General features: G+C 35.4%; 2 protein-coding genes across 7 annotated transcripts; one reads left to right on the top strand and one right to left on the bottom strand.

The window, feature by feature from the left end:
* The first annotated feature begins 452 nt into the window (after positions 1-452).
* LOC124303420 (glycogen [starch] synthase) lies at positions 453-7,315 on the top strand. 2 transcript variants are annotated; one of them, XM_046760590.1, is made up of 12 exons: positions 453-602; positions 2,366-2,517; positions 3,426-3,610; positions 4,016-4,212; positions 4,327-4,519; positions 4,598-4,860; positions 4,970-5,180; positions 5,271-5,407; positions 5,509-5,641; positions 5,788-6,174; positions 6,301-6,504; positions 6,630-7,315. In XM_046760590.1, exons 2-12 carry the CDS (start codon positions 2,379-2,381, stop codon positions 6,660-6,662), a joined length of 2,082 nt encoding a protein of 693 aa, XP_046616546.1. In that variant the 5' UTR covers positions 453-602; positions 2,366-2,378; the 3' UTR covers positions 6,663-7,315. The 2 variants fall into 2 exon arrangements, with proteins under 2 accessions (XP_046616546.1, XP_046616547.1); XM_046760591.1 differs by lacking the exon at positions 453-602 and adding an exon at positions 2,092-2,193.
* LOC124303422 (pancreatic triacylglycerol lipase-like) lies at positions 6,520-10,578 on the bottom strand. Of its 5 annotated transcripts, none has more exons than XM_046760593.1 (9): positions 10,043-10,530; positions 9,842-9,922; positions 9,381-9,646; positions 8,789-9,263; positions 8,310-8,558; positions 8,092-8,209; positions 7,759-7,971; positions 7,490-7,591; positions 6,520-6,581 (listed from the first exon to the last, which is right to left on the bottom strand). In XM_046760593.1, exons 1-8 carry the CDS (start codon positions 10,203-10,205, stop codon positions 7,510-7,512), a joined length of 1,647 nt encoding a protein of 548 aa, XP_046616549.1. In that variant the 5' UTR covers positions 10,206-10,530; the 3' UTR covers positions 6,520-6,581; positions 7,490-7,509. The 5 variants fall into 5 exon arrangements, with proteins under 5 accessions (XP_046616549.1, XP_046616552.1, XP_046616550.1 ...); XM_046760596.1 differs by lacking the exon at positions 6,520-6,581 and adding an exon at positions 10,549-10,578 and having other exon boundaries at positions 6,828-7,591; positions 10,043-10,131; XM_046760594.1 differs by lacking the exon at positions 6,520-6,581 and having other exon boundaries at positions 6,828-7,591; positions 10,043-10,131; positions 10,341-10,530.
* Between the last annotated feature and the right edge of the window lie 51 nt (positions 10,579-10,629).

Below are 10,629 nucleotides of genomic sequence, written 5' to 3'. Positions count from 1 at the left end.
ATTTCGTATTTATTTGAAACGGCGCTAGCGGAAGAATTTTTTTCATAATTTATAGTTTCATTCAAAATATTTTTCAATTTTAGGTGAAAATATTCATTTATCTTTCACTTATTATATCCAATACGTACTTAGTAAGTAAACCAAATAAAATAATTGATACATTAATTACAGAAATTGATACTGTATTGCTTCGTTCATGGGAGTAAAGACCAAAAACTGATTGTGAGGAACAATAATCGAGTCAGTCAATTAATCGCGTTTGTAAAATAATCTATTATACTTGACTAATCGGGAATTCTGAATTCAAATTAAATGAAACTTACCGCGCGCTCCTGCCATCTGGCGTCAAAATTGAAAACCATATTGCTACTGATAGCGCATTTATCGACTACCGAGGCAGTAGTATCTGGAGACTCCTACTAGAGTCTTTACCGAAGTACGTACATACCCAACACGCGAGTGAGTGGGAGTGTTGCGTCTCCCGAACGAGTATAAATGTAGCTAGAGCGTGACCTTCATTTGAACCTGCCAGCCACAGTCTTCTTCTCGTCCGCTAGCCTCCTAACATCTCAGAATTTTCACATAAAATCTTCGACAAACAGGTAATAAAGTGATGATTTAAAAACCGTAAATACCAACCTCTAGTTGTTATAACTTAAGTGTATTTCCGAACTTTATTCGTCTGTGAAAAATTTGTTACACCTCACACCGTGCTTGAAATGTGACAGGATCAGTTTACGACGTGAACTCACGAATGCATACCTGTTTATATACGTGTATCTGACTCTGATGAAGTGTTTACGTTATTCGCCGACGTTCGGTTTCTGTACCTACATTCTTCAACGATTTGCTACTTGGAATAAAACACTTACGATTAACTATTTTTCTCAAATTGAATGCCAGCTGTAAGAGATGACAGTCGCATTTTTACGATTGCAAGTCCTTAATTGTCAAATTGGGATCGAGGTGGAGCTGGCAAAAAGCTCTCGGGTCGCAATACTAAAATTATTATCAAGGAACCGGTTCATTTCATTGATTTAAAATCAAAATTATGCATAGCCGTAATTCTACAGTTAACTGAGTGACGTTTTACATACTTACATGCCGAACCGGCGACCGTGGTTAAATTGTCTCCTTTACGTTCTTTTTATAAAAGTTGACAGAAATCCAAAAATTACGCAGTGCTAGTTCAAGGTTGTCGCTCGTTAAGCACAGTGGATATATAAACTACTGACTTGGCAAAATTCGGTGATTTGCATCTGTTTCGCTCCGTATAGGATCGTACACTGTTAATATTAAATCCCGATTGAATAATCATTTATATTTGATACAATTATACTGAAACTGTCGTCCCCGTGCAGTAGGATGATCGAGATAACGCGTGCATCATGCATATACATGCATGCATGCATACAAACATATTTATACGTTATTTTCCTATTCTTGTTTCAGGTCGTCTGGAATCACGTAATAATTAACGCCTCGGGATGGTTATAATAACTAAAGTTTAGCAACGATTTTCTTTTATTTTTTAAATTCCATTCAATTACCAGCGAATTAGGTAACCCGTTTGATGTTATCGGTCTTATCCGTACTTCTACAGCGCAATAACACTGTTGATTGACGATTGGCATTAGGGAAACAACAAAAGCAATATATTATGTTTTATAGTTTGCATGTCATGTATTACGTACGTACAATAAAATATTTTCTACCGTAACTCTAACCGACCCCCCGTAAGAGATGCTTATTTGGAATCAATTGAATAATCGTAACCGAAGCTGGCGGCGTTACTACAACTCGATTGAGCAATGCGTGTAACAGATCTTATAATGAAGAGTTGGCGAACTCGTGTTGAATTGATGTTTCTATAATGGCTCGAAATAGCTGCGTGGTATAAACCTTACTCCAATTTATAGGATGCTCTTACTGCCGATTAGTATCTATTCAACAATTGGTTCGCTTATAGCATCGCTCGAGTCTAATCACTGTACCAAAACGTTAATGTAATAGGTTAGTTACAGATATATTACTTGTTAACGTAACCGTAACGAGATTACGAAATACTTGACAAAAATACAAACTAATTTTGCGAATGTACGTCAGAGGCATTATAGATGGAATATGACGCGGCTTACCACTGCCAGTGGATTGATGAAATGTGCCGGTCGCCGGAAAATTATTCACTATCAAGTACGCTCGAATATCATATTCGCATTTAATCAATTTAACGAGTAGTTCGATTCATGCAAGATGGTCTTTGTCAACGCAGACACGCGAATTATACGCGACGAATGCCTGACACATGATTTGCATGTAAATTAATTATTGATCGATGAGATATAACCGGAAAAATGTGTTTCAGAGATTTCATCAAGATGTCTCGAGACCGAGCCTCGAGAAGGTTTTATCGGGTGGACAGCGGTCATGACCTTCTCGACTTTATGGATCGAGGCCATTCTGCACAGCACGAAAACCGATGGACCTTCGAGGTTGCCTGGGAGGCAGCCAACAAAGGTATATTCCGTTGTCGTGTTTTACCGTGATGTCACGCGACCGATTTAAGGGGGTACCTTGCTCGATTTCGACGTTGACGTATATATCTCCAAATATCGAAGTACACGTATCTCAAACGCGACAAAGGGCAATTCCATACGCAATTCTGAACAAAAACACTGCGACACATTCTCATTTGAAGTAGAAATAAAGTAGAACACGGATTCTACCGATTTACTACAGTGATTTCGTAGAAACCGTGCTATTGCGTTATTTCTGCGTCGAATCAAAATGTATTAGAGTGTTTTTGTTCAGAATTATGTATAGAATGAGGCTGTTAAGCCCTTTTATTGTATTTCGGATACGTGCATTTCAATATTTGGATAAATATACGACAACGTCGAAATCGACTAGGGAGCCCCTTTTATTGACTGGTGTAAACAATCAACTGCATTAGCGGGAAAATCGAGAGGCATAATAATTTTCAGGTATAATATTTTTTTATCGCTGTTCAGTAATAGCACTGAAAAAATTCTCGAGCTTTTAAATTTATCGGAATGAACTGTTGAAACTTGTGCAACGATCGAATATGATATTGCACCCGCGAAAATAGGCCTAAACTTAAATACAATTAATAAATAACGATATGCAGAGGTATGTATGTTCAAAAGAGATTTAATGACAGAAAATATCAGCTTTCATGGAAAGCTGAGAGATGAGCATGTTTCAAATTGCTTCAAAATTGTTGGTTTAAGTAGTCAAACGAAAGCTCAGAAATTACTAATTAGTAATGCTTATTGATGGTATAAATTACGAATATGCAACATGCACATTTCTATATCCCTCAATCCGTTATAAGTACGTTAATTTTGTGTATAAAAATATAAGTAACTGCAATACACATGTGCATGTTTAATTTTTACTATCAGTGGGCGGTATATACACGGTGATAAGATCAAAGGCTTATGTATCTACGGAGGAAATGGGGGATCAGTACTGCTTAATCGGTCCATATAAGGAAGCCTGTGCTAGGACTGAGGTTGAGGAGGCTAACTTCCCAACTCATAGTCCTTTAAGCAAAGCTGTGCAAGTCATGCGTGATCAGGGTTTCAAAGTAAGTGCAAGTGATGTCCAAAACAGCCCTCAGTCTAATGATTCTGTACCATTGTATCGTTACCATAACATTTCATCAATGTGAGACAGTTAGCATTTTAGTAAAGATCGATGAACTTTTTTATAAAATACCCATAATATATGGAAGAACAAAGAATTCACGAAAAATTTAAATTTTACCATACATCCGAGCATGCATGTATAGTTTGAAGATAAAATAGGTAAAAAATCAAGGAAGAAATTAATTTTTCATTGTGATGGATATAAAATAACTTGAATGTATTCTAAGTACCTTTTTTTTTTTTTTTTTTTTTCCGTGGACACCCTGTGTAAGGTAGTCATTTATCATATAGATGAGTTTGCAAATATTTGTATAATTTATGATTTCTGTTTATTTACTTTGTAGGTATTTACTGGAACATGGCTAGTTGATGGCAATCCTCAAATAGTTTTATTTGATATTGGAAGTGCTGCCTGGAAATTAGATGAATACAAACAGGAAATGTGGAATACGTGTCATCTGGGTATACCTCATCTGGACATAGAGGCTAATGATGCTGTAATCTTAGGATATCTCGTTTGCCAATTTATTTCTGAATTCAGGTGAAGTCAGAGTTTGCATTAAAATTAACTGCTACACTTCCATAATTATTTCTGGAAATGTGAGACAGAACGATCGGCATACTCTAAGTTGTAAATAATAATTACCTTTAACAGAAAAGCAGCTGAAGAATATTCACCTGTACAACCACGTATTGTCGTTCATTGTCACGAATGGCAAGCTGGAGTTGGGCTGATTGCATTGAGAACCAGACTTGTCGATGTGGCTACAGTCTTCACCACCCATGCTACTCTTCTGGGGAGATATCTGTGTGCTGGCAAAATAGATTTTTACAATAACATGGACAAGGTAAATCTTATCTATTGTAAAACTCTGTTGAAAAACGAATTGTTGTACCAGAATTATATCATTTTTTCTGTGCTCCAGTTCAGCGTTGATGAAGAAGCTGGTAAACGTCAGATATATCATAGGTATTGTATGGAGCGAGCTGCAGCACATCTGGCACATGTATTCACAACTGTATCAGACATTACAGGATTTGAGGCTGAGCATCTCCTCAAAAGAAAACCAGATATTATTACTCCGAATGGTTTGAATGTTAAAAAATTCTCAGCATTGCATGAGTTCCAAAATTTGCACGCAATAAGTAAAGAGAAGATTCACGAGTTTGTCAGAGGCCACTTTTATGGGTGAGGTTATTATTACAGATATTATTTCACTTTTGAGTCTCAGCTGCCGACTGTAAAACTGCCATAACTGACATTTCCAATTTTTTGAAAAACGTATACTCTGTTTCAGCCATTATGATTTTGACCTAGATAAGACTTTATACTTTTTCATTGCTGGACGCTACGAGTTTGGAAATAAAGGAGCTGACATATTCATTGAAGCGTTAGCCCGATTAAACCATTACCTAAAATCATCCAGACCTGATGTTACCGTTGTTGCATTTCTTATTTTCCCTGCGAGAACCAACAACTTTAATGTTGAGTCATTACGTGGACATGCGGTAAGTGAATAAGGATCCAGGATAATGCGTATTACATAATTTCGTTAATATATAGGTACCGATTGATTATTTATGTTTTTTTTCCATTAGGTAACGAAATCTTTAAGAGACACTATTAATGATATACAACAAAAAATCGGAAAACGAATGTACGAGTTATGTTTATCTGGACGAATGCCTGAAAGTCAAGATCTTTTAGAGAAAGAAGATACAGTAAAAATAAAGAGGTGAATCTTTGATATACTAAATAATTCAACACTAATTGTTAGAGTCTTACTGTTTAATTATTTATATTCATTTTGTTATATTTATTATTTCATCTTCTTAGATGTTTGTATGCATTGCAAAGGGATGGATTACCTCCGGTTACTACCCATAATATTGTAGATGATTGGAACGACCCTGTCCTAGGAGCAATACGGCGTTGTAATTTGTTTAACACAGTCAATGACAGAGTCAAGGTAAACGTAAATAAAACTTAGTCATATGTAAACCAGCACAAAAGTTGCGTAACATGCAAGTTTTATGAATCATATCAGTTATTCAAACGATAATAATCTGCCGTATTTGATCCTATTGAACTAAGTTGAGTTAGTTTATTTTTTAGATAGTTTTTCATCCCGAATTTCTTTCGTCAACAAATCCATTGTTTGGGCTGGATTATGAAGAATTTGTTCGGGGATGCCATCTTGGAGTCTTTCCCTCATATTACGAGCCTTGGGGCTACACACCTGCCGAATGTACAGTTATGGGTATTCCTAGTGTAACCACAAATTTGTCTGGATTTGGATGCTTTATGCAAGAACATATAGCCGACCCAATGAGTTATGGGATCTATGTGGTCGACCGACGATTTATAGGATTAGAGAACAGCGTACAGCAGCTAGCCCAGTATATGTTCGACTTTGCAAGGCTCAATCGTAGACAGCGAATCATTCAAAGAAATCGAACTGAACGCCTCAGCGACCTCTTGGATTGGAGAAATCTTGGCATTGTTAGTAAAATACTTATTGCAATGGAATGTTCAGCAGGGTTGAATGTTTCAGGAAAATTACTCCAACTTTCAGATTAATAATTAGACTTCAAATAAATATAAGTCTTCTTTTATTTTCCTATTTAGTACTATCGACAAGCAAGAATAAAGGCTTTGTGCACCCTTTACCCTGAACTGGAAGGTGAACTTGGAGAGGGCGGCGTTAGTAGATTCAATTATCCACGGCCGATTAGTGAGCCACCATCACCTTCCTCTTCGCGACACACAACTCCTGCAGCATCTGTTCATGGCTCTGACGATGAAGAGGATGAAGTTGACGACGAAAAGGAGGTATGTGAATTTGTCTTCATACATATACTGATATTGTTTTTTTTTTTTGTCGTACAAGATGATCTTCGAACTGAAACCTTTTCAACATTGACTCACATTTGTAACAAAAATTTATTATTCCGCAGCTTGAAGAGTTACGGCAAGCAAATGGTAGGTAACTACTGGCTGTCAAAACTTGTCACCGTTTTAACTAGGAAGCAGAAATACCATCGTAAACGAAAACGAGAAACTTTATTTCAAAAAAATATCATCAATGTATGGTAAAAAGTTTTGAGCCAACATGAGCTGTTTCAATAATTGATATCTAATTTTCAGGTATAATGTTTTGTAGTAGATCTACTCGTTAATCAACAATTGTTCTTATTTAAAGCTCTCATTTTTATGTAGCAGTTCGTCTGTTATTGTTAAATTCCACTCAATGGCAGTATTGTTACAAAAAACACACCACACAAGTGTATAAATTTTGGTCAGTCTGATGCTGCATTGCATTCTATTTCTAAAAGAAATATGACACAAATTTATGTGACGAATTTTTTTAAAATACACGCACTACAATTATTTTTGTACTGTGCAACTTAAAGTATAACTTTATTTCAGCTATATACATATACGTATTTACTTACAATATATGCATATGTATATTGCCTTGATGATAAAAATATCGTATATTGCAACTTCCAAATGTTAAGGTAAAATGTCATTGTTACTTATTAATAATTAGTCCAAATATATAAAATAATATTCTATTATGAAATTTGAACTGTAACATTTGTTTTAAATAAAACTTGTCATCAATGCTACACATAATTCATATGAAAAAAAACATGATTTTGATTCAGCGCAACAGAGTTCTACCTCCAATACGAAACTCCTGACTTTAACTGTCGAGGACATACAATACAATGATCAAATAAAATCTCAAATAGGTATGATACGCTGACACTATAGAAGTAGACCAAATTTATGTAGATACGTATTGCCTTACCAGACTTTATCACCACTATTTTATCTACTTGTAGTATACAGTAATTGGATCTTTACTGGTTCTTCGCTAGTGACAAGAGTATGTGATCCATGGTGCTCCCATCTAATCAAAATTGAGAATGACACACTGAATTACATGCATTCCTTTAATCCAAAATTGAGGAAGATATAGCAAATTAGAATGTTTGATTTTTGGAATCCTGTTATATTGAGAACTTCATTTAGTTCTTTCTACTCGTAGTATTACAAATTTGATTATTGTTGGCTTACCTGTTTCCCCTACTGTCTTCAATGGTAACAATGTCGACTTTCAAAATAACTTCCAATGGTCTTTTAGTACTAGTTTCGTTTTCGTTTTCAGCTATAGTCTTATATTGCATGACACCATGGATTATAGATTGTGTCAAATTCCCAGTAAATGTTTCAAAGTCTATTGCTGCTGTGTTAAAGAAGATGAATTGTCCCCTAGATTGTTCTCTGACACTACAAAAAATACATGAATTAGTCATACTAAGATGTATAGTAATAATCAATTCTGCATAAATAATCTTCATAATATCGTTAAGTTATATGGAGTATTAGTAACATAAGAAAAAAACTAACTCGCAACGAATTTTGAAAGATGTAAAAGCTTCTTGAACTTCAATATCCAAGTACAATATCCCCGATGTATAGATGTTAGCATCTGCAGCCGTAGTGATGGAAGCTCGCACAACATCACCTGCAAATTGTTAAATATTAGGGATTTCTCAGTACTACCAATTATTTAGGTAATATTCACTTGGTTATAATATAGCAGTTATATCTGCCTTTATAGTTACCACAATATGGTTCATCTGCTCTTGTAGCTAGATAAAAGATTCCTTGATTAGCGGAATTGGCTTTGTATCCCATTTCTTGAGGGAATGACATCTTCTGTGGAAAACAATAGCCTCTTAAGAAGTCATTTGCTCCTTGAGAACAAGGCCATGCTCCAAACTTGCATTTTTTTAATTGACTTTGAATACTCTCCACGAAAAATTTCCAAGCCCGTAAATGACTACATGCTACACTTCTATCCAAGGATTCTTCTGTACATGTAACATAAATTTTTTATGGTTAACTTAAAATGAGGGCAATATGCAAAGACGACTAGAATTATCAACTGCTAGCAGTACCAGTGAGGTATCGGTTACCAGGTTGCAATACTAACAATGCAAAAATTCCAAGAAGTGCAATGTCTACTATGAACGACACCAAAATACTACCCTCTCTGTTCCGTTTTTGAATATTTATTAGAATTTATGCAATATGTGTTTACCATTCAAATGACTAACGATAACAGAATTTTTTACGTCAGTACACCCCGGTTGTTCTCGGCCACCATTGGGAAAAAAATCAACATGACCCATTGGTCTTAGCAATCCAAATCCATCAGTGAGAGTCTCAGAACCATCAGTATGTATTATATCTACAAATTGAGCATCCGATATATCCAGTTTCTTGGAACGTTGTCTTATGAGGTGATTTTTGAAGAAAGGTGATGCTGGATCTAAGCCCGTTATACGTCCAACAAGTAAATTGTTTCCTTTTAGCATCTCAGATGCACAACCAGCTACATGAGCACCAAGACTGAAGCCAATCATGTGAATATTTTTTACACTGGTGCCCATTTTAATTGCGTCTCTCAATATCAGTGATAGCTGGCGTCCAATTAACTCTATGTTTGCCACTGCAAATGCGTAAGATGTTCCTGCACCATGTTCCCAGTCTACGACTATGACATTGGCATCTTCCTGTAATTTTCATTGCAAGTATTCAATTTCGACATTGGATTTGTTGAATTACTCTAACAAGGCTCATATTATTTTTTCAGATTATTCTGAATTTAACTGATATCTTGTCATACTTACCACTTCTAAAAGTGATTTCGCTCCAAGACCAATGGCTTCGTCATTGCCACTTCCTTTGTACCCATGTATCAATACTTTAACATTTTTTTCCTGGTCAAAACTAGACTTACTGATCGAGTTCAAACCATCTCCATAACTGAGAACTTCTGGAACTGTTGACTTGATACGGGTATATAACAAAAATCTAGTTTTTATCTTGTCAGGATGTTCAGGTGGCCGTTTGAGAGGTAATGGTGATGGAGGATCAGCGAAACAACCAACGAATTCTGTTTACAAGTTAAACTGGTATCAAAAGATCATCTTTGTCATTGGATAAACAGATATTTACAAACCAGATACTTGTGCATACGTATATATATAATATTCATTCATAGATTTTTAAACTACAGTACGTAATGCAATCATTTTACGTTATGCCACAGTTTATTGTTTGATAAAAAAATAAAAATATTAAGGCACACCATAACAAACTTGGGGTTTCAGCTTAGTTTGAATATTTATTCGGCGTTGCATCATTCGTCTTCTTCTATTAATCATCTTAGCTGAAACACACGATTTATCATAATTAATCCAAGCTAAGGACATTTTATTACTTTATTTACCATACATATAAACAAATTCTCCATTCAGATTCACTATTACAAAATTAATATCCTACTTACCACGATGGTACTGCGCGTCAGTCAAGACATTGAATATCAAAATTATCACGAATATTTGAACTATCCGGTTGAGTATGATTAATGCCATGCTGCAGATTAAATAACTTATAATAAGGATGCCACAAGAAGTTGTAGGACGGGCTGTAAAAAAGGTACTACACATTCGCAGTATTCTTGACCATTTGAAGCAAAATACGTGTGAGTATGGTCGAGTTGTCACGTAATAGGCTTTTTCAGAACACGCATCATGGCACAAAGAATATTAATAGGTAATACTGTAATAGTACATCTCATATACCTATATGCAAGATTCTGTGGAAGTGAATGCATTCATTGAACCCAAGCCATTTTTTACTCTTAATGTAATGACGGTTCAAGTTCTAATTATTTTTATCAATATAGATGTTAAAGATATATATGCATTAATAAATGAAATTTTATAAATTATCGACGTAGGAACCGAATTTCAAACACTTTTTCACAGTCGTAGCACAACTTTCACTTACATGTTTCTCACAAACTTTCACTTGAGTGCCGCAGCTGGGAAGCCATTTGTGTAATAAATCCCAACTTCCTACATATATAGT

Source organism: Neodiprion virginianus, chromosome 4 (assembly GCF_021901495.1).
Source record: "Neodiprion virginianus isolate iyNeoVirg1 chromosome 4, iyNeoVirg1.1, whole genome shotgun sequence".
In the NCBI taxonomy this organism is placed as follows: Eukaryota; Metazoa; Arthropoda; class Insecta; order Hymenoptera; family Diprionidae; genus Neodiprion; species Neodiprion virginianus.
This window is presented reverse-complemented; position numbering and strand designations above follow the sequence as displayed.

Coding starts and splice junctions, on each gene's coding strand:
- LOC124303420 (XM_046760590.1), top strand. CDS start 2,379: ATGTCTCGAGACCGAGCCTCGAGAAGGTTTTATCGGGTGGACAGCGGT. Junction 2,518..3,425: donor CTGGGAGGCAGCCAACAAAG/GTATATTCCGTT, acceptor TTTTACTATCAG/TGGGCGGTATATACACGGTG. Junction 4,213..4,326: donor CAATTTATTTCTGAATTCAG/GTGAAGTCAGAG, acceptor TACCTTTAACAG/AAAAGCAGCTGAAGAATATT.
- LOC124303422 (XM_046760593.1), bottom strand. CDS start 10,205: ATGTGTAGTACCTTTTTTACAGCCCGTCCTACAACTTCTTGTGGCATC. Junction 9,264..9,380: donor CGAAATCACTTTTAGAAGTG/GTAAGTATGACA, acceptor TGAAAATTACAG/GAAGATGCCAATGTCATAGT. Junction 8,210..8,309: donor AGCAGATGAACCATATTGTG/GTAACTATAAAG, acceptor AACAATTTGCAG/GTGATGTTGTGCGAGCTTCC.